The 23,957-nt window shown below is 44.1% G+C and overlaps 1 protein-coding gene and 1 long non-coding RNA gene across 2 annotated transcripts in view; both read right to left on the bottom strand.

Annotated features, from left to right (window-relative positions):
• The window catches only part of LOC132209295 (uncharacterized), a 134,183-nt gene that overhangs the window by 62,044 nt on the left and 48,182 nt on the right, over nt 1-23,957 (bottom strand). The window lies entirely within an intron of this gene.
• Nucleotides 15,641-17,084, bottom strand: LOC132209294 (utrophin-like). The gene is made up of 2 exons (XM_059644421.1): nt 16,984-17,084; nt 15,641-16,033 (listed from the first exon to the last, which is right to left on the bottom strand). The coding sequence occupies exons 1-2, from the start codon at nt 17,078-17,080 to the stop codon at nt 15,708-15,710; spliced, it is 423 nt and encodes a 140-aa protein (XP_059500404.1). The 5' UTR covers nt 17,081-17,084; the 3' UTR covers nt 15,641-15,707.

Here is a 23,957-nt window from a genome sequence, read left to right as displayed (position 1 = left end):
CACTCTCTGAGTAAAGAACCTACTTCTCACATCTTCTCTATATCTACCTCCACTTACTTTTAAACTATGCCTCCTCATAAGAGCTACCTTCACACTCGGAAAAAGTCTCTGGCTATCCACTCTCTATCGATATTCATACCAGTCATTGCCAAAATGTATGTGTGTTGATATTTTTTAGACTTCTTTAAAGTTGCCAAGGTCCACATCTAAGTTCTGAAGGACTCTGTGAAAACTTCAAGGCTGCTGCACAAATCATTCACAGACATGGATGCAGCAATAGACAGCTGCAAAAAACCATGTAGGTCAATGCTTCATATCCTGGCAAATGTCATCATGCTTTCAAGTTGCAAGTCTGCTTTGCCAGCCACTTTTGGCCATCAAAAAATTAAGGGGTAGCTACTGAGCTAAAGAGCCAAGCAACTAACAACTGGGCTTCTGACTCTTACACACAACATAGAACATAGAAAAGTATAGCACAGTGCAGGCCCTTCGGCCTACGATGTTGTGCCGTGGAATAATCCCAATCCAAAAATAACCGAACCTAACTTACATTCCCCTCAATTCACTGCGTCCATGTGCATGTCCAGCAGTTGCTTAAATGTCACTAATGGCTCTGCTTCCACCACTACCACTGGCAAAGTATTCCATGCACTCACAACTCTCTGGGTGAAGAACCTCCCTCTGACATCTCCTCTATACCTTCCTCCTAACACCTTAAAACTATGCCTCGTGGCAGTCAGTCCTGCCCTGGGGAAAGGTCTCTGCCTATCAACTATATCCATGCCTCTCATTACCTTGTACACCTCGATCAGGTCACCTCTCTTCCTCCTTCTCTCCAGAGAGAAAAGTCTGAGCTCAGTCAACCTCCTCAACCTGGTAAACCTCCTTTGCACCCTCTCCAAAGCCTCCACATCTTTCCTATAATAGGGCAACCGGAACTGGAGACAATATTCCAGTGTGGTCTCACCAGGGTTTTGTAGAGCTGCAGCATAACCTCGCGGCTCTAAAACTCAATCCCCCTGTTAATGAAAGCCAAAACACCATCTGATTTCTTAACACCCTTATCCACTTGTGTGGCAACTTTGAGGGAGCTCTGCACTTGAACACCAAGATCCCGCTATTCCTAAACACTGCAAAGAATCTGCCTTTCATCCTATATTCAGCATTTAAGTTCGACCTTCCAAAATGCATCACCTCGCATTTATCCAGGTTGAACTCCATCTGCCATTTCTCAGCCCACCTCTGCATACTGTCAATGTCTCGCTGAAGCCTGCAATAACCCGATACTATCAATGGCACCTCCAACCTTTGTGTCAGCAGCAAACATACTAACCCACCCCTCAACCTCCACATCCAAGTCATTTCTAAAAACTACAAAGAGCAGAGGCCCAAGAACAGAACCCTGCGGGTCACCACTCAGCACTGACCTCCAGGCAGAATATTTACCATCTACAACCACTCTCTACATCCTGTCAGCCAACCAATTCTGAATCCAGACAGCCAAGTCACCCTGATTTCCATACCTCCTGACTTCATGAAAGTGCCTGCCGTGGGGAACCTTATCAAATGCTTTGCTGATGTCCATGTACACCACATCCACTGCTCGCCCCTCATCAACCTGTCTCATGACCTCCTCAAAGAACTCAGTCAGATTTGTAGGGCATGACTCGTCCCTCAGAAAGCAATGCTGACTCCCTTTAATCACGCTCTGTGCATGTGCAACAGCACATCCACATGAAATTTGACAGGGCAGGTCCTCGTCTTCCTGAAACAAATTTTCTGCTGTCTGGATAACGCTGGGGAGGCTTCCAGCGCTTGGCAGGGGCAGCAATTGACAGAGTTGCATGATTGGGACTACAGTAGGTGAAAATAAAGGCATCACCTACTCACTAACACTCAGTTGGGTTTCTACCAGGGCCACCCAGCTCCTGGCCTCATTGATGCCCTGGTTCAAACATGGACAAAAGAGGTGAGGGAGTGAGGGCGACAGTCATTGTTCTTGACATCAAGGCCACATTTGACCAAATGTGGCATCCAGGGAACCGAGCAAAACTGGTTTTAACGGGAATTGGGGGAAAGCTCCCTGCTCGTAGGAGTCAGAATGAGCGCAAAGAAGATGGATATGTTTGTCTGGAGTTAGAATCTTGGTGGCACACTGCATGGAAATAAGCCTTTCTGCCCAATACATTTTGCATCCAGAGATTATCTATTAATATATGAGATTCAATGGCAAGCCATTCAGAACTGAAATCAGGAAGCACTTTTATCTTAATACAAACAACAGTCAAGATCTCAAATACTCTCTCGTAAAAGAATGTGGGTGCTGGATCAATAACAATGTGTGTGACTGAAATTATTTTTGATAGCTAAGGGTACGAAAGGATATAGAAGAAAGGGAGGTAAACAGACTGACGACAAAAAATGCCGGAGACCACAGTAGGTCAGGCATCAGCCATGGAGAGAAAGCAAACTAATGTTTTGAGTCGACATGACTTTTCAGCAGGCAAATAGAGTTGAAGTTGAGACTAGCCGTGGTTTAACTGAATGGTTTATGCACATAACAGCAAAACCTGTCTGCTTCTGCACCCATTCAGAATGGTTCCTTCCATTTGATGTACTGTTTTTCCAACCAAACTGAACCACTTCACAATTTTCTGTATTACATTTAATCTACTACATCAACTGGTGCCTCTCCTCACCTTGACCTCAAACTCGCAGCCTCACTACACTCCCAAACCTCTGGGTTGTGCCCTCTCCTGATTTTCAATCTCCAAGTAAGAGCCTCTTTTTCCTTCCCTCCGTGACCTCAAGGTTGCAGTCTCTGCCTCCTCACCTCCTGCTGCTTTTCAACAATAAATAGAACACAGAACATAACAGCACAGTACAGGCCCTTCGGCCCTCGATGTTGTGCCGACCTGCCATACCGATCTCAAGCCCATCTAACCAACACTATTCCATGTACGTCCAAATGCTTATCCAATGACAACTTCAATGTACCTAAAGTTGTCGAATCTACTACCGTTGCAGGCAAAGCGTTCCATTCCCTTCCTGCTCTCTGAGTAAAGAAACTACCTCTGACATCTGTCCTGTATTTTTCACCCCTCAATTTAAAGCTATGCCCCCTCGTGCTCACCGTCACTATCCCAGGAAAAGGCTTTCCCGATCCACCCTATCTAATCCTCTGATTATTTTAGATGTTTCAATTAAGTCACCTCTCAACCTTCTTCTCTCTAATGAAAACAGCCTCAAGTCCCTCAGCCTTTCCTCGTAAGACCTTCGCTCCATACCAGGCAACATCCTAGTAAATCTCCTCTGCACCCTTTCCAAAGCTTCCACATCCTTCTTATAATGCGGTGACCAGAACTGGACGCAATACTCCAAATGCGGCTGCAGCAGAGCTTTTACAGCTACACCATAACCTCTTGGTTCCAGAACTCGATCCCTCTATTAATAAAAGCTAAAACACTGTATGCCTTCTTAACAGCCCTCTCAACCTGGTTGGCAACTTGCAAGGATCTGTGTACATGGTACAATTTTATTTCATTTCATTCATCTAATATTTGATGTTATAGCAGCACCAAGTAGATCTTAAGACTAAAAATGGTAGGAGATCCCAGACCCGTGTTATGCTGCTCTTGCTCAATGTGGGAGCTCAGGGACGTGTCTGATGTCCGTGACTCCTTCACGGGCAGGAAGCGTGTCCAGCTGCAGCTCTCGTTAGACCGCATGATGGCTCTGGAGCTGTGGATAGACTCACTTTGGAGCATCCGCAATAGTACATTCAGCAAATTGGTCATATCGCTAATGAGGATAGCTGAGGGAGAAAGGGAATGGGTGACCAAAAGGCAGAAAAAAAAGCAGGAAGGCAGTGGTGTCCCCTGTGGTCATATCCCTCCAAAACAGGAAGGGCAAGAAAAAGAGTGGAAGGGCTATAGCCACAGGGATTCTATTGTAAGGGGAGGAGATAGGCGGTTCTATGGTCAAAAACATGCTATGTTGCCTCCCAGGTCCACCGGTCAGAGATGTGTCAGATTGACTGTAGGACATTCCGAAGGGGGAGGGTGAACAACCAGCTGTCATGGTGCATATAGGCATCAATGATATGGGTTAAAAAAACACACAATGAGGTGCTACATGCAGAATTTAGGGAGTTCGGAGCCAAGTTAAAAAGTAGGACCTCAGAGGTAGTAATCTCAGGATTGCTACCAGTGCCACATGCTTGTCAGAGTAGAAATGAAGAAATAGGCAGGATAAATGAGTGGCTTGAGAGATGGTGCAGGAGGGAGGGGTTCAGATTTTTGGGACATTGGGACCGGTTCTGGGGGAGGTGGGACTATTACAAATTGGACCGTCTACACCTGGAGCCAATGTCCTCGGGGCTGCTTTTGCTAATGCTGTTGGGGAGGATTTAAACTAGTGTGTCAGGGGGATGGGAGCCAAATGCACAGGTTAGTGGGCAGTAACAAGATAATAACTACAGCCTGTCAGGAACTAGATAATGAAGTCAGTGTGACTAAGAGGAAGAATAGACACAGAGCAGATGATGAATGCAGACGGACAGGTGATCTGAGGTGCATTTGTTTCAATGCAACAAGTGTGTAGTGAGCTATCAACGCAAGGTAGCTCAACTGTGGGGTCCTTACAAAAGTTATCTCAAAACTGAACAAGTTGAACTGCTGGGACAGGACAGATTTAGCAATTATCATGTGTGGTACAGCACAATTTTTGACAAAACAAATCTGAATTCTCAGATAAAGATGCATGAAAACTGATGCTATCATAAATCATGAACTATATTCAGAATTTTCATAAAGCTCAATGATAAACTGTATTCATCAAGAACGACTGTAATATTTATATTTTATTATCTACAATCTGATTTAAGTATTTCACAAACAATGAAAGTGCATATTTTTACACATTTTTCATTTCAGTGGTTCAGCCAATTATTTTCTAACCACCATCTTTATCAGGCCAGAAAGCCATAACTGGTGGAGTGCCACAGGATCAGTCCTAGAACTACAATTATTTACTATCTACATTCATAACTTAGAGGAAGGGACAAGGCATAAATCCATCCAAATTTGCTGATGCTACAAAAATAGAGTAAGGGAATGTTGTCATGAGGACATAAAGAATCTGCAAGGGGATAGACAGGTCGAGCAAGTCAGAAAAAAGTTGGCAGATCGAGTTTAATGTCGGAAAGTACACTTTGGTAGGAAGAATCAAAAGATAGACTCTTACTTAAATAGAGGAGGACTCTTAAAAAAATGCACGGTAGGGGACTTGGATGCTCTAGTCCATGAAACACATACTAGCATGCAGGTGACTGATTGCTTTTTTGCTGTCACATGTACTGAAATACTGTGAAAAGTGTTGATTTGCATGCTGTATAGGCAAATCACACCGTACAACGTGCAGAATAGTGTTACAGCCACAGAGAAGATGCTGAGAGAGAGACAGAAAGATCAGAATTAACATTTGAGAGGTCCGTTCAAAAGTCACAACAGGTAAGAGGCTGTTCTTAAATCTATTTGTACGCTTATTCAACCTGATATCCATTGCTGCAGACAGAAGCTTCCTGAAATCAATGACCAGCTCCTTCATTTTGCTTATGTTGATGGACAGATTGTTATTTTTCCATCATGCCAGCAAGCACTCAATTTCTTTTCCTGTAATCTGACTTAATGTTGTTTGAGGTCCGACCTACAATGGAAGCGTCATCAGCACAATTGTGAATGGAGTTGGGGGCAACAAGTCATGACTGCATAAAGAGTCTAGAGTAGGGGCCTGAGTACGCAGCTTTGCTGGGCACCGGTGTTGAGGCTTACGGTGGAGGAAGTGTTGTCACCTATCCTTACTGTTTGCAGTCTCTGGGTGAGGAAGTCAAGAATCCTGTTACAGAGAGGGATGCTGAGGCCTAGGTCTCCGAGTTCAGAGGAGATTGTTTGGAATTAGTGTGGAGGGTGGAGCTCCGATCAATAAGCCTGATGTAGGTATCCTTGTTATCCAGACATTCCAGGGATGACTGTCAGGCCAGGGAGACGGTATCAACTGGAGACCTGTTGCAGTGGTAGGTGAATTGCAAAGGATCAAAGCACTTTTGTAGGTTGGAGTTGAGGTGAGCCATGACGATGGTAATTCAAGTAATTAAGAAGGCAAATGGAATTTTGGCCTTTATTGGAAGGAGGTTTTAGTTCAAAAATGGGGAAGCTTTTTTGCAACTGATCAGGCTATTGAGGAGGTCACACTTGGAGAAATACAAGAAAGGATACACAGCCATGGGAAGCAGTTCCAAAGAGACTCACTGGGCTGATTCATCGGATCATGATTTATCAAGAATGGTTACACAGAAGGTCTTTATTCATTCAAGTTTAGAAGAATGAGGGGTGATCTTACTGAAACACAAAATTTTGAGGGGGCTTGACAGGCTAGATGTGAAGACAATGTTTCCATTAGTGTGGAAATCTCAAACTCAGCAACATAGTTACAGAAGAAGGGAACATTTATTGAAACCGGAGATGCAAAGGAATTTCTTCTCTCAGCAGGTAGTGATTGTTTAGAATACAAGAGAATTGTGAAAGGTAGATCACTGAAAGTATTTAAAGAAGGTGGTCGATAAGATTTTTGAAATAGAGAAGTTGAGCGCTCTGAGAAGTTGGGATGGAAGAGGAGTTGAGTCCTGGGCAGGTCAGCCATGTTCTTATCGGACGGTGAGGCAGGGTCGAGAGGAAGAACATCCAGATCCTGGTGCTATTTCTTATGTTTTTGTCTGCTTTCTAGAACCGATAAGGAGTTTTACTGTGCTCCATGGCCAAGCGAGTTACTGCCACAGAACGAGACTGAAATAATTTGCTCAGTAAAACATTTCATGAGACTTTTGGGATAAAGGAAATTTTCATGTACTACTTTGCTGACATCAATGAAAATCTGCTCAATTGGAAGAAATACATGCAGTTCATACAATTTTGTGTCATTCTTCCCTTCAATGCATCAAGTATATCTTTGTTGTAATTCATTCAAGTTTGTCTTCCTCAGGGACTTAAAATATATGAAACAATACATAATACTGAAGTGTACCGCAGTTATCACAATGGTCCAATTCCAAATTCTTTTAGATGGATTGGGAAAAATATCTACTACCTGCAGCTTCATCATGAATATATTCAAATTGTTCCAGTCCTGAACCATTTCAGACTGTGGTTTGGATGCTCACATCTCTCACTATTTGGATTTTGTTTTGCGACTCCATTCTAAAGTGCAGACTACAGACCAGAACATTGTATTTTTGAAAAAGAAATATTATAAAATTGAATAACTTCATAAACCATGATAATAAAATATTAATTGCTTGCTTCAATTGAAAGGGTTCTTTATCTTGCTCATATGTTTGAAGCCAAATTATTTGTACACGCTTTCATTTGTACATTCTACAAGAGATTGGCTGGCTTTGAAAATGTTTTCATTGTTACCTGTATGAATTTCCACCTCATATTTAGGTCATCAAGTTGGTGAGAAATCTTTGGAGATAAAGAGACATAAGTGGAGATAACTGACTGGCCAGATCATTTAATATTTTGACTTCTTGTTTGACTGGGGCAATTTCTTCTTTAAAAGCCTCATGGAGAGGAAGTATACAAAATCTGAGAAACATCCTGAAATTAATGATGAAATGTTAATAAGAAATTAAGTTAAAACTAAAATCCTAATATTAAATAGAAAATACAAAAGCATCTGCTGGAAATGACATTTAATTAATAAAGATCTCGAGTTAAAAGTAACAGTGACGATGAAACTATCATAGATTCTTGTAACAGAAAACTGAATTCACTAATGTATTCTTTAGGGAAGGGAATCTGCTTTCCTTCGCAATTCTGGTATATGACTTCAAATTCACAGGAATATGGCTGACTCTCTACTGACTTCCAAAATGGCCCACCAAGCCATTCCTGGACGGGAAACAAATGTTAGCCTTGCCAGCAGTGCCCTCATCCTGTGAAAGAATGCTTTAAAAAAAGTGGATTTAATAAATGTAGAAGTAACAAAACAGGACAAATCAACTCAACAAGGCTTTGAAGGATAATTCTACTTAGTCCTGTTCTTCTTTCTTACGTTATGCTATCTGTATGCAGAACTGTATGTGAAATTACAATTTGACACCTGCCTGATGCACAGCATATATAAAGACATCCTGAGGCATCCCAAAACTCATTCTGTTAAGCAGTTCCAATTCAAGCCATTAGGAAAACAACCTCTGAATGTCGGGTATGGGTTGCCTGAACAAGCATAAACTCTTCCCTTTTTATACATACCACCAAGCAAATAGCAGACAATTAGGTTTAATGTGAAAAGGGTTTTAGGTTTTGGTGGGCAAATCAGGGCAGAACTTATACACTTAAAGGTAAGGTCCTCAGCAGTGTCGCCAAACAAACTTGGGGTGCAGTTTCAGAGTTCCTTCAAAGTGGAGTTGCAGGTAGTGAAGTAGGTGTTTAATATGCTTGCTTTTGTTGGTCACAGCACTCAATATAGAAGTTGGGAAGTCACGTTGCAGCTACAAAGGACATTGGTTAGGCCATTTTTGGAATACTGCATTCGATTCAGGCTTCCTTGCTATAGGAAAGTTGTCATGAAACTTGAAAGGGTTCAGAAAAGATTTACAAGAACATTGCCAGGGTTGGAGGGTTTGACTGGAGGGAGAGGCTACTTTCCCTGAAGTACCTGCTTCAAAATCTTCCCACCCGCAGCCTCATCTTATTTCCTGCCCGACTGATCCAAACTGATCACAAGGTAACAATGCGTAACCTTTGAATGGCACTTCTCACAAGACATTCGAAAGAAGTCGCTCAGCCACATAATTTCGTTTTCTGGCAATAGGAGTTTTAAATGCAATAAATTACAAAGAATTAACGAAAAGAAAAGCATGCTGCCGTTCGACTCTTCAGAAATATGACAAATCCCAAATTTCCAGTTAAATCTTGTTAAAAATGGAGTGATGAAAATCACCTGCACACAACAGGGTGGCCTGTTCTTGAATCCATAGTATTTATGTGGCTGATCTTGTTCAGTTTCTGGTCAATACCAACACCCGTGATGTTGATGGTGGGGGAGTCAGCGATGGTAGCAGCATTAAATGTCAAGAGATGATGGCTAAAATCTCCCTTGTTGGAGATGACCATTGCTTGGCACTTGTGTGGTGCAAATGTTACCTCGCACTGTAACAGCCTAAGCCTGGATAATATATTGGTCTTGCTGCATTTGAACATGGACTGCTTTATTATCGAGGGAGTTGGAAATGGTACTGAACATTGTGCAGTCATCAGCAAACATCCCCACTTCTGACTTTATAGAAGGATGCTGAAGCAGCATAGATGTTTGGGCACTGGACACTGCCCTGAGGAACTCCTACAGAGTTGTCCTGGAGGTGAGACGACTATGTCTAACAACACAAACCTTTTCTTTTGTGCTTGGTATGACTCCAACTAATAGAGGCCTTTTCCCTGCCTTACCAGAATCTAAATCCACCTTAAAATATTCAATGACCCCAACTCTATCATCTTAGGAGGCAGCTACTTCCAATGTCATACAACTATCAGAGAAAAAAATGCTCTGCTCATCTGTCCTTAAGTGGCAACGTCAAATTTTGCATAAGTGTCCCTAGTTCTGCGCTCGCCAAAGTATAGGAAAAATCCTTCTACATATTCCTTGTGAAGACCATTCAGAATCAAATATACTTCAAGGAAATCACCTCCTTCCTCTTCTCAACTTCAGCAAAAACAAGCCCAGTCCTTCTAAGATCACCAAGTGTGGAGCTGGATGAACACAGCAGGCCAAGCAGCATCTCAGGAGCACAAAAGCTGATGTTTCGGGCCTAGACTCTTCATCAGAGAGGGGGATGGGGAGAGGGAACTGGAATAAATAGGGAGAGAGGGGGAGGCCGACCGAAGATGGAGAGAAGAGACGATAGGTAGAGAGGAGGTCCTTCTCATCCTTCCCAGTCCTTCTGATCTTACTTCATAAGACAACCCATTAATTGCAAGTATTGTTCTCGTAAACCTAAATCTGAACTGCCTCCTTAAATGAGGCAACTTATATTATATGCCATAATTGAGGTATGGCTTCAATGCTATGTATAACTGTGGCACAAAATCCTTACTTGTATGTTTATTTCCTCTTGTAATAACATATAGCATCCATTAGCATCCTAAATCATTTGCACTTCATCAGAAAGCCTGGTACAAACACCAGATAACATGACAGTCCGAACAGGATGCATTTTCCAATGCTTTCAATATATAGTCATGTGTGTCTCAGTGAATAAAAATCCTCCTCGCTTTACCCCAATCAAATCTCATAATAAAGGGAGTATGTCTGAAACTAGTCTCATCCTAAGGAAAACAGACTTGCTCCAGGAAAGCTGCTAAAATATATCAAGGAAAATATATATGAAATGATTCTAGAAATTTCTGCAATACAAAGATCAAAGGAAACAATAGTTTGATGAACACACTGTTAAGTGTTGCACTTGCACATCACATTTTGGAAAACAAACAACACTGATTTTCTACTTTTTTAAAATAAGAATGTTGAAAGTCTTCATTATGCAGCACTGCAGTGAACTGAAAAGGCACAGACTTTTAACCTGCAAAGAAAGTATGTGCAGAAGTTAAAACAAACAAAAAAAAAGCCACTTCTGTACTAAAAGGACAATATTATATTACAAAAAGGCAGGGAAGTTGGAGAATGCAGCATCATGCTACCTGCAGAGATCAAGTTTTGTCTGTGTCATAAAAACAAAAGAACTGTGGGCACTGTAAATCAGGAACAAAAACAGAAGTTGCTGGGAAAGCTCAGCAGGTCTGGCAGCATCAGTGAAGAGTGAGTTCTGAGGAAGGGTCAAAGGACTCGAAACGTTATCTCTGACATGGTCTACGTCATAGTGAGTTATGTCTATTGCTTCAGCAAAATCCAACCAACTTTGAATGAAAATCAATGCTTCAGAAATATCCAAAACATCCGCTGTACCCGTTGTGGCTTCCTCTACATTGGGGAAACGATGCGGAGGCTTGGGGACCGCTTTACAGAACACCTACGCTCAGTTTGCAATAAACAACTGCACCTCCCAATATTGAACCATTTCAACTCCTCCTCCCAATCCTTAGAGGACATGCCCATCCTGGGCCTCCTGCAGTGCCATAATGATGCCACCCGAAGGTTGCAGGAACAGCAACTCATAGTCCGCTTGGGAAACTTGCAGCCCAATGGTATCAATGTGGATTTCACAAGCTTCAAAATCTCCGGTCCTCCCATTGCATCCCAAAATCAGCCCAGCTCGTCCCCGCCTCCCTAACCTATTCTTCCTCTCACCTATTCCCCTCTCCCACCTCATGCTGCACCCCCATTTCCTACCTACTAACCTCATCCCACCCCCTTGACCTGTCCGGCCTCCCCAGACTGACCTATCCCCTCCCTACCTCCCCACCCATGCTCTCCTCTCCACCTATCTTCTCCTCCATCCATCTTCGATCCGCCTCCCCCTCTCTCCCTACTTATTTCAGAACCGTCTCTCCCTCCCCCTTTGCTGATGAAGGGTCGAGGTCCGAAATGTCAGCTTTTGTGCTCGTGAGATGCTGCTTGGCCTGCTGTGTTCATCCAGCTCCACACGTTGTTATCTCGCATTCTCCAGCATCTACAGTTACCATTATCTCTCCAAAATAAAAGCTGATGTCTTTCAAAACCCAATATCAGATTTTGCAGGCAGTCCTTACCCTGAAAAAATACCAAATATGTATAAAGAAAAAAACTGGAGGTGAAACCATTCAAAAAACTTTCATGGGCACAACAAATGTTCAAACTGTATAAGCAGGTTAAGCACCTGTATATAAGGAAACTGGACTCAAACTTTATACAGACACTTACAACCAACGAATGCGAGAAACCAATATCCATTTCTTGCTGGATTACCAATTTTGCTGCTGGGAAAATAGGTCTAGTCTTAGCAATGTAAATTCAAACAAGATAGCACCCTCTCAGAACTCAACACTCACAGTCGTAGAGTTCTGTTTTCACAGGTTGGAGTATAATAGCATCAAGTGCAATACACCAAATCTTCTTTTGTACCTTTTCCTTCCATAAAACTGCTTTTAGTAAATGCGCACAGAATTCATTTTATAAACACATTTAAAAGTTTCTAAGTTCCAGACGCCAGTTCCAACACTTTGTCTTGCATCTTCTTCATCATCACAACAGAACAAAATAAAGACTCACTCTTTCAAAGTCACGTTTTCAATTTTTAGTGACAAGGTGAAGTGCGAGAACTGCTCACTTGATGTTAAAATCTCTTAACTATGTACCTATATATTTCAATCCTGTGAAATATGTGGCATGAGTTTGAGAAAAGGATTAATTTTGTTGCTCTGGGAGAGAGCTGGTACAGATAAAATAGGTTGAATGGCCTCCTCCCATGCTAAAAATGTCCATAACTGTTCTTGGCGCTGCTAAATTAAAGTGGGCATCCTTTCATTATGACTGAGAGACGCAGCATGTTACGAAAGATGGCATAATGGAGAAATCCTTTGTTATTAATGATTTGTCGACACTAGGCATCCTTCCGAAGTCAAATGTTCGACCTATGCCTGTTGCACTGACTTGGTTCCAAACACTTATAATGTGGAGGTGCTGGTGTTGGACTAGGATGGACAAAGTCAGAAGTCACATGGCATCAGGTTATAATCTGACAGGTTTATTTGAAATCACACAAGCTTTTGGAATGCAGTCCCTTCATCACGTGCGGTCAGAGAGGAAAACACACAGACACACAATTTATAAGCAGACAGATCAAAAGATCATACAACTGGTGAGAGTGGAGTGTCAGATAATAAGTCTTCATCCAGGATGTTTGTTTATTTGCAGATATTTTGTTGAAAAAGCACACAACTTGTAGTTACAGTCAGTCAGTGTGGCATCTTGTAAATTCCTGGTTTTGAAATAAAGGTTAAAACTCTGAGACAGATTCTGAACACAAGCCTCTCAACTACAAGTCAGAGTCTGACCTGAGATGTCACCTTTTGTACATGCCTGTTGCGCTGCCAGATTATCATGACAGCACAGCACTGATATTGACTGTATAAACACTCTCCTTGCCTATAACACTCTTGGACGCCTGCATAGAGTTATTATCTGACACTCCACTCAGGCCAATTCTATGATCTTTTGATCTCTCTGCTTATAAGCTGTGTGTCTGTGTGGTCATCTCACTAACTGCACCTGATGGAGGGGCGCACTCCAAAAGCTTGTGAGATTTCAAATGAACCTGTTGGATGACAAGCTGGTGTCATGTGACTTCTGACTTCAAACAGTTATAGAATGTGTTTTCAATCCTACCATGACTTGATAATTAGCCAGCTTCTTAAAATTTATAAAATGAGAAGTATGTCGAACCTTGAGCCTTTAAAAAAGGAAATATTACAACCATAGTACAGTCAGACAGTAAAGACAGAAGGAATGATTTAATCGAATGTGTCTGACACCACACAATTAATCTCCCTGATGGAAGAAAGGTTGGCTGTGTTCTCTTTCTTCAGGAACATCCAGCTAATACCACCTTACTACTGCTTGTTTTATTCATCTGGTGTTCCATCTAATTCCTTTCAGTCTTGGTCAAACCTTCATGTAATTTATTTAAATTTTCAAGAAAATAAATTTAACTTTCTATTCCACAATTTTAACATTTCCTTTTAACGTTTGAATGGTTCACTTAGTACACTGCACAGGTTTTGGAAATAATTGGAGAACATGATGGAAAAATCAAGATATATTGACAAGTAAACAAATGGCTAACTTCTGCGTTCTCGTCAGTCATGCTCTTTGAACAGAACATAAAGTTGCGGAACTATGTAGAGACAACAATTTAAAACTGGGAAGACCACTGCTTGTGGTCCCCACACCAATCTCTATTCACTACCTACTGACTGCATTACTCCCCCTTGGCAACAATGTAATGTTACGCTTGTCTCAGCACAACCTTGGCATCTTGTTTATCCCATGATGAACGTCCGACCACACATTCATGCAATCCCTAAAGCTGTCTCTTGTCTTGCCTCATTAGCAGTGAAACCTTCAACTAGAACTACTTCACTTCCGGACGTGACAAGTCCAATGCATTCCCTGCTAGAGTTCCACATTTGCCCATTGAACACTTGAGGTCGTCTAAAACTCCACTGCCCGAGTCTCATCTTGAACCAAATCCTATTCTCTGTACTTGCTACCTAACTGATAGTATTAACAGTAATTTTATTAAATTCTCATTTTTGTTTCCAAATTGTTCCTTGGCTCTGCCTATCGCTATTTTGGTAATCTCCACCAGTCCAACCATACTTCAGGATATCTGCACTCATCTAATTAAGCCCTCTTGCCCACTCTTGATTTTAAATGGCCCACTACTGGTTGCCAAACATTTAATTGTGTAGGCTTCAAACCCAAGAAGAGACTTCCTCCACCTCTTAGCCTCTGTACCTTTCCTCTTTTCAGGCACTTTTTAAAAGAATCCTCTTTGATCAAGCTCTTGATCATCAGAACTAACAACTTAATAAGGCTCAGTGGTATTCTGGGATCATTAATACTCATTCCGGATGCCTTCAAAAGTTCCCATCCATTAAAGAGATTAGAAAGTGGTTGAAGTCAGTGCACAGCAGAGGGGGACGAATTGGGGAGTTATTTCAAAGAGCTATGAAATGCCAGGAGACCTCCTTCCACACGCCAACTCTGATTCTACAAAAAGAAAAAATGATTTTCAGACTTGGGAAGATTCTTCAAAAATTTCACAAGTAACCAGCTTTTGGGCAGAGTAGAGTTGCTGAGATGATAGACCAGGATTTAAGGGTACCAGTAGTGATAATATGCTGAACACAATCAAATTTTGAGGTTGTAGAATGATGTGGTCTTCAGCATTTTTGAAACTTTGACCATTTTCCTTCCTCTTCACAGAACAAGTCAAATAGCGGCAGCACAATGTTGCATGGCCGCTCAAGCCTGCTCCACCGTTGATGATGATTGTGGCTGTTCTTCCACATCAATTAAAAACATTTGCTCATATCTCATCCGCTTTTCAAAACATTGATCTATTCACGTGTAATATCTCTCTCGCTAAATTCATGAGAATTCATTCCAATCACTGAACTCCTCACGCTGACCCACCTGAGATCAAAAAATTCAGCTGAGATCAGGAACTGATCTCGCCTGTATGGCTGAGCTGGTTTTTAAAAGTTTGCCAGTGAGAAACATTCATTAAAAAAAATACAATTGCATGGATTGCTCTCCAATCCTAAACTCTATTCAAATTCAGTTGGCTGAACGGTTGGTTTGTGATGCAGAGTGATCCCCTCCAACAGAGGGCTCAATTGCCACACCAGTGAGCTTACCACAAAGGATCTTCGCCTCAACCCCTCTACTTGCCTGAGGCATGGTGATCTTCAGGTTAAATCATAACCAGTTGTCTCTCTCTAAGGAGTGGCCAAATGGCGTGGTAAGGCTTTTCCTTTAATCCTGATAACATGGCAACAAGTAGATAACTCAGCTGATGTCACTGACTAATAGAATCCTCAATTATACTCATATTAACGATGTGATATCATCAGAAGGCATGCTCAACGAAGTTTTAATTTGCAAATTAAGTTAACAACCATTCAATCAATATTACTGAAGTACTCCTATTACTGATCATCTCGATACAACATTGTGGTTACATGTTCATAAGTGAAGTGTAATGTAATTGCAGTTACTGTGGTTTTATCAATGTGATTCTGCAATGAGTCAATAAACAGGTCACCCACAGGTTGCCAATCAGTGTGGATCCCCTCAGCTGTTATCACATGAGCCTCAAGGTCATCCAGAGCTTTCTGCAGTTCTTGAAGTTTCTCCAACGCCTTTTCCACCTGTTTCTGCCAGTTGCTCGCATGGGTTTTCAATTGCTCCCAAGTTTCCTTCACTTCTATTGACTGTTTGCGGACAGCTTTAGCTCTCTCTTCTGGGGTAGGTTCTGGAAATATGAAGTGCAAATAATTTATCAACTATTCATGTCTTTGATCAATGGAACTTAAGTTTTCTTTCTAAATCCCTTTCCTTGAAAAGGTCTCTCTGGACTTTCTCCTGAAATTGGGATATACAGTATAAGACTAAAGATTTTATGACAGGCACATCAATGATAAATTCTCTAATTAGCTGGCAGGTCGCGGAGCCATTCACGGGGAATCACAGAGAACCAATACAAAGCCGAATAAAATTCCGCAGATATTTCAAATTTATGACTACCAAGGAAACTTTAAAAAAGGAAAAGGATTAGAGTGACTAAGTGGGTAAAATTCTCAACAAAAGATATGAAAAATCCTTTCAGGATATCTTTCATAGCTATGAACCAAACATCCAACATAAACCAACTTTCATCTTTCAGGCCTGGCAAGTTAGAATGATAAACCCTAAGTCTACCCTGCATAGTTAACTCAAGAACTCACTTAATGAGGTTGTTAAGAGATATAGAGATAACAAAGTGTGCAGCTGGATGAACACAGCAGGCCAAGCAGCATCTTAGGAGCACAAAAGCTTACATGTTGAGCCCAGACCCTTCATCAGAAAAGGGGGAGGGGGAGAGGCCTCTGAAATAAATAGGGAGAGAGGGGGAGGCGGATCAAAGATGGATAGAGGAGAAGATAGTTGGAGAGGAGACAGACAAGTTAAAGAGGTGGGCTAGAGCTAGTAGAGGTGAGTGTAGGTTGGGGAGGGAGGGAGGGAGGGAGGGGATAGGTCAGTCCGGGGAAGACAGACAGGTCAAGAGGTGAGGTTAGTAGGTAGGAAATGGGGGTGTGGCTTGAGGTGGGAGGAAGGGGTAGGTGAGAGGAAGAACAGGTGAGGGAGGCGGGGACGAGTTGGGCTTGTTTTGGGATGCAGTAGGGGGAGGGGAGATTTTGAAGCTTGTGAAATCCGCATTGATACCTTTGGGCTGCAGGGTTCCTAAGCAGAATATGAGTTGCTGTTCCTGCAACCTTCGGGTGGCATTGTTGTGGCACTGCAGGAGGCCCAGGATGGACATGTCGTCTAAGGAATAGGAGGGGAAGTTGAAATTGTTCACGACTTGGAGGCGCAGTTGTTTGTTGTGAACCGAGCATAGGGACTGCTTTGCAGAACACCTAAGTCTCTCCTTGGTTTCCCCGATGTTGAGGAGTCCACAATGGGTCCAGCGGATGCAGTATACCACATTGGTAGATGTGCAGTTGAACATCTGCTTGATGTGGAAAGTCTTCTTGGGTCCTGGATGGGGGTGAGGGAGGAGGTGTGGGGGCACGTGTTGCACTTCCTGTGGTTGCAGGGAAAATGCCGGGTGTGGTGGGGTTGGAAGGGAGTGTGGAGCGGACAAGGGAATCATGGAGAGAGTGGTCTCTCCAGAAAGTAGACAATGGTCGGAGGAAAAATGTCTTTGGTGGTGAGGTCAGATTGCAGATGGTGGAAATGTCAGAGGATGATACATTGTAGGCAGAGGTTGGGAGGGTGGTATGTGAGGATGAGGGGGTTCTCTTTTGGTGGTTATTGCGGGGACGGGGTGTGAGAGTTGAGTTGCAGGAAATGAGAGAGACACGGTCGAGGGCGTTCTTGACCACTGCGGGGGGTTGCGGGGGTGTGGGATGGGTTGGGGGGAGTTGCGGTCCTTGAAAAATGAGGACATCCGAGGTGTACGGGAATGGAATGCCTCGTCCTGGGAGCAGATGTGGCGAAGGCAAAGGAATTGGGAATAGGGGATGTAATTTTTGCAGGAAGGTGGGTGGGAGGAGGTGTATCCTAGGTCGCTGTGGGAGTCGGTGGGCTTGAAATGGATATCAGTTTCGAGGTGGTTGCCCGAGATGGAGATAGAGGGGTCCAGGAAGGTGAGGGAGGTGTTGGAGATAGTCCAGGTGGACTTGAGGTTGGTGCCCGAGATGGAGACATATATAGCTCCATTCATATTCACAAATCTCTGTTTCAAATCTAATCTTCTGAAGCACGTATGTAATTTTTCATTGTCAAATAATGTTGGAATGTTGATTGCACAGCAAAAGTGTTTCAAGAGACTGATTGGCCTCATACTGTTTAGCCAATTGTATTTGGCAAGTTGACGTTCAGCACTTCTGTAACAAGTCCAATCCCAGTAAGTGGAGCAAATGGCATGGTCAACATTTCAATATAAATACAAGAGAGAAAAATTAAGACAATGGCCTGAGTATTTCGCCCGATTACAGCAGAGGCATTAACACATACTAGGTTACATTAATTTATCTCTGAATCTACCAAGAAATGAATTCTTTGACAATGTCATGACAACATTGAGACATTTGGCAAGCTCAGGGGCAAGGGGGCTGGTTCAGAACTGTACACAGAAACGTAATGAAATGCCGAAACACTGTACGGCGAGAATGGTACTAACAAGGAAATGGTACTATTTCATTTGTATCAATCCGTAGTTGGAATACACATGGTTTGAACCGGCACCAATGCAAAATTGAATAGCCATTGCATGACATAGCATGTGTTCAGAATGAGGAAGAGATGAAGCTTAGTTAGGATTCATTTCACTAAAATGAATCTCAACTAACTAATCTAATCAAACAAGGCAGTTTTACATACAGAACGCTGGTTTACCATCAAAATCTGCACTGATTGACTTCCAGATAGTAAACTGAAAGCTGTTGATCTCAAACTTTGATTATAAACAGAACTGAAAGATGAAGTGACAATATTGGATTCAGGATTGCAAACTGACATTGGTGATTAAGCAACTGATAGAGACCATCCATGTAGTTAATCTTGAATTGGCAGCATTACAAGTGACCAGGACAATACCTGCTCTGTAAAAATAAGAAACAGAAGACAACTGAGATGCAAAAATGCGACATTCAATTAGAATTACAAAATACCTTAAGCAAACAATTTTATTTCATTCACATATATTATCTGCAATAATATCCATTTAATATTGGTTCTTCCAAACTGTTGCAGCACTTTGACATTAAAAGAATATTCCATCACAAGTATTGCTTGCAATAAAAATCCCAGCACGTTCTGAAATCCTTGGAATAAAAGTATTTCAATCCGATGGTGCTCCTGCATTATTCATCAGTTCCCCACTCAATGGTTATGTTCTGATATGCAGGAAACTTCTATTGTTCGATATGGGGATGGGGATTAACTTGGCATTGTTCTAATGGAGGCAGCACTGACAGATTATAATTTTCTTCCTGTGGGCTCTGTAGTCCAGATTTTTCTCTCCTCCATTATATTGCATTAAAGATCAACAACATTCACCATTTCCTCAGTCTGAGAACCGACCATGTTAAAAAGTGACCAATTAAAGTGTTGCATTGCCTTCAATTTCACAAGGACTGAACTAATCTGCTGCTTACGACACTGATTGCAAAATTAAACCATGAATTGAGAACAAAAACAGCGGGATTTTGTACTTTGAGAGATAATAGGAACTGCAGATGCTGGAGAATCCAAGATAATAAAATGTGAGGCTGGATGAACACAGCAGGCCAAGCAGCATCTCAGGAGCACAAAAGCTGACGTTTCGGGCCTAGACCCTTCATCAGAGAGGGGGATGGGGGTGAGGGTTCTGGAATAAATAGGGAGAGAGGGGGAGGCGGACCGAAGATGGAGAGAAAAGAAGATAGGTGGAAAGAGTATAGGTGGGGAGGTGGGCACGGGATAGGTCAGTCCAGGGAAGATGGACAGGTCAAGGAGGTGGGATGAGGTTAGTAGGTAGATGGGGGTGCGGTTTGGGGTGGGTGGAAGGGATGGATGAGAGGAAGAACAGGTTAGGGAGGCAGAGACAGGTTGGACTGGTTTTGGGATGCAGTGGGTGGAGCGGAAGAGCTGGGCTGGTTGTGTGGTGCAGTGGGGGGAGGGGAAGAACTGGGCTGGTTTAGCGATGCGGTGGGGGAAGGGGAGATTTTGAAGCTTGTGAAGTCCACTTTGATACCATTAGGCTGCAGGGTTCCCAGGCGGAATATGAGTTGCTGTTCCTGCAACCTTCGGGTGGCATCATTGTGGCACTGCAGGAGGCCCATGATGGACATGTCATCTAACGAATGGGAGGGGGAGTGGAAATGGTTTGCAACTGGGAGGTGCAGTTGTTCGTTGCGAACTGAGCGGACGTGTTCTGCAAAGCGGTCTCCAAGCCTCCGCTTGGTTTCCCCAATGTAGAGGAAGCCACACCGGGTACAGTGGATGCAGTATACCACATTGGCAGATGTGCAGGCGAACCTCTGTTTCATGTGGAATGTCATCATGGGGCCTGGGATAGGGGTGAGGGAGGAGGTGTGGGGGCAAGTGTAGCATTTCGTGCGGTTGCAGGGGAAGGTGCTGGGTGTGGTGGGGTTGGAGGGGAGTGTGGAGCGAACAAGGGAGTCACGGAGAGAGTGGTCTCTCCGGAAAGCAGACAGGGGTGGGGATGGAAAAATGTCTTGGGTGGTGGGGTCGGATTGTAGATGGCACAAGTGTCGGAGGATGATGCGTTGTATCCGGAGGTTGGTGGGGTGGTGTGTGAGAACGAGGGGGATCCTCTTTGGGCGGTTGTGGCGGAGGCAGGGTGTGAGGGATGTGTTGCGGGAAATATGGGAGACGCGGTCAAGGGCGTTCTCGATCACTGTGGGGGGAAAGCTGCGGTCCTTGAAGAACTTGGACATCTAGGATGTGCAGGAGTGGAATGCCTCATCGTGGGAGCAGATGCGGTGGAGGCGGAGGAATTGGGAATAGGGGATGGAATTTTTGCAGGAGGGTGGGTGGGAGGAGGTGTATTCTAGGTAGCTGTGGGAGTCGGTGGGCTTGAAATGGACATCAGTTACAAGCTGGTTGCCTGAGATGGAGACTGAGAGATCCAGGAAGGTGAGGGATGTGCTGGAGATGGCCCAGGTGAACTGAAGGTTGGGGTGGAAGGTGTTGGTGAAGTGGATAAACTGTTCGAGCTCCTCTGGGGAGCAAGAGGCGGCGCCGATACAGTCATCAATGTACCGGAGGAAGAGGTGGGATTTGGGGCCTGTGTAGGTGCGGAAGAGGGACTGGTCCACGTAACCTACAAAGAGGCAGGCATAGCTGGGGCCCATGCGGGTGCCCATGGCCACCCCCTTAGTCTGTAGGAAGTGGGAGGAGTCAAAAGAGAAGTTGTTGAGGGTGAGGACGAGTTCGGCTAGGCCGATGAGGGTGTCGGTGGAGGGGGACTGGTCGGGCCTGCGGGACAGGAAGAAGCGGAGGGCCTGGAGGCCATCTGCATGCGGAATGCAGGTGTGTAGGGACTGGACGTGCATGGTGAATATGAGGTGTTGGGGGCCAGGGAATTGGAAGTCCTGGAGGAGGTGGAGGGCGTGGGTGGTGTCACGGACGTAGGTAGGGAGTTCCTGGACCAAAGGGGAGAAAATGGAGTCCAGATAGGTGGAAATGAGTTCGGTGGGGCAGGAGCAGGCTGAGACGATGGGTCGACCAGGGCAGGCAGGTTTGTGGATTTTGGGAAGGAGATAGAAACGGGCCGTGCAGGGTTGGGGAACAATGAGGTTGGAGGCTATGGGTGGGAGGTCCCCTGAGGTGATGAGGTCATGAGGTCATGAATGGTGTTGGAGATGATGGTTTGGTGCTCGGGTGTGGGGTCATGATCGAGGGGCGGTAGGAGGTGGTGTCGGAGAGTTGGCGTCTGGCCTCGGCGATGTAGAGGTCAGTGCGCCATACTACCGTTGCGCCACCCTTGTCTGCAGGTTTGATCGTGGGGTTGGGGTTGGAGCGGAGGGCTGCCCGTTCTGCAGGGGAGAGGTTGGAGTGGGTGAGAGGGGTGGAGAGGTTGAGGCGGTTAATGTCTCGACGGCAGTTAGAGATGAAGAGGTCGAGGGAGGGTAGGAGGCCTGGGGGTGGTGTCCAGGAGGAGGACTTGTGTTGGAAGCGGGTGAAGGGGTCAGTGGAGGGAGGGTTAGGTTCCCGGTTGAACAAGTAGGCATGGAGGCGAAGACGGCGGAAAAACTGCTCTATGTCCAATCGTGACTGGTATTCGTTGATGTGTGGTTGTAGGGGAACAAAGGTGAGGCCCTTATTAAGGACTGACCATTCGTCCTCAGTCAGTGTGAGGTCTGGGGGGATGGTGAAGATGCGGCAGGGTTCAGTGTGGCTGTCTCCTCTGGGGTTGCTGGCTGTGGAGGTTGTGGGCAGAGCGATGAGGTCGTCGACCGTGGGCGGGGTTCCATCGGCGTCGGCCGTGGGCGGGGTTACGTTGGCGTCGGCCGTGGGCGGGGTTCCTTCATCAAATCCAACCTGTTTTGATGAGATACTTTTGACTGTATAATCATCCCTCCATACGAAAGCCTCTTCCTCTCCATCCATTGAATTCAATACTCTCTGACTTTGCAATGAACTGCACATTAATTGCCCTGGGCAATCTAAAAACATTTCCGAGTTGAAAACTTATGGCCAACTCCCAATGTGAATAGATTCCTAAATGTACAGTTATTAGCTGAGAAAATGGAAGCAGGTTCACTTACATGCCAATGTACAGGCCTAAACATGCACTTTAGTTTTGAAAAACTGAATGGTGGCTGGGAAAACGTCAGTTTGTATAGGTAGAAAATGGGGAGGTGGGTGGGGTCAGGAGCAATCAACAGGGTGGAGCCCAAAGAGAAAGACAGTTGAACAGATTTAGGAGTTGCTAATGATCAGGCTGGGAGGGTGAATAGTTGTTAATGGGGACTGTTAGTCATGAACAATAGCGGGTGTGTCGGGGGAGGCTACGTGGTAACAAGGCCTGGTGTGTGGGGTGGGGGAGGCTGGGACATGGGAGAGTTTCGGCCCAAAAATTATTCAACTCAATATTGAGTCCGGAGGGCTGGAGGGTCCCCAAGCACAAAATGAGGTGTTGTTCCTCCAGCTTGCACTGGGCTTCACTAGAACACTGCAGCAAGTCGGAGACAGAGATGTTGGTCAGGGAGAAAGGTGGTGCATTGAAGTGGTAGACATATTTTTCAAAAATCTGATCTCAGATTTAGTCAAACCCTTCCCTCCACCAGTTTGTCACTGTTAGAAAATTTGGCCAGTTCATTAAACCCCTGAGTCCATGTTGTTGGTGGTAACTACAAATAGGCAAGATCCTAACATGATCCTCGGACGCCACAGCAAGTACTCTTACCAGTCTCAATCTTGATACCACTTCTCAACTGAAAACTCACCGCTTCAGCCAGTTTCAATCCATTCCTGTGTTTTGTTTTAATTCTACCACAATGAGCTTCAATAGCTCTGTTACATGGAACTTTGCTGAAGTTTCTTTTTTAAAGTCTAGATATATGTCAAATCAGGTAATGATCTAAATGAATTGCGAAGCAGACTCATAGATCCAAATGACCTTCTCCTATTTCTGCATCTTGGAATTCCCACAGTCTACCTGGAACATGATTTCCTCTAAAAGTTCAAAGTGGTTCGTCAGCCAGACTGCCCCTTCCAAACCTACATGTTGGCCAATGTTAATTAGATTAGCTGTTCGACCCTCACTCCTCACAATCATTTCCAGTATTTTACTCCGACCTTGGTTAAGTGTAATGAACTTTAAGTTTTAGAATCCTTACAATGTGGAGACAGGCCCTTCGGTCCAAAATGTTCAGTTGGATCCTTGGAACATCCCACCCAGACCCATCCCCCTATAACACACCTAATCTACACATCCCTGGACACGATGGGCAATTTAGCATGGCCAGTCCACCTAACCCGCACATCTTTGGACAGTTGGAGTAAACCGAGCACCCGGAGAAAACTCACACAGACACAGGGAGAACTTGCAAACTCCACACAGACCGTCACCCAAGTCTGGAATCAAACCCGGGTCCCTGGTGCCAAGAGGCAGCGGTGCTAACCACTGCACCACCATGCCGCCCTTAAAGACATGTCCTTTGAGTCAGAAACAAACCAGCAAC

The sequence above is a fragment of the Stegostoma tigrinum genome, unplaced genomic scaffold, assembly GCF_030684315.1.
Source record: "Stegostoma tigrinum isolate sSteTig4 unplaced genomic scaffold, sSteTig4.hap1 scaffold_82, whole genome shotgun sequence".
Taxonomy (NCBI): domain Eukaryota; kingdom Metazoa; phylum Chordata; class Chondrichthyes; order Orectolobiformes; family Stegostomatidae; genus Stegostoma; species Stegostoma tigrinum.
The sequence above is the reverse complement of the archived record's forward strand: the minus strand, read 5'-3'. Positions and strand labels throughout refer to the sequence as shown.

Coding starts and splice junctions, on each gene's coding strand:
- LOC132209294 (XM_059644421.1), bottom strand. CDS start 17,080: ATGTCCATCCTGGGCCTCCTGCAGTGCCACAACAATGCCACCCGAAGG. Junction 16,034..16,983: donor AGGAACCCTGCAGCCCAAAG/GTATCAATGCGG, acceptor TCATATTTCCAG/AACCTACCCCAGAAGAGAGA.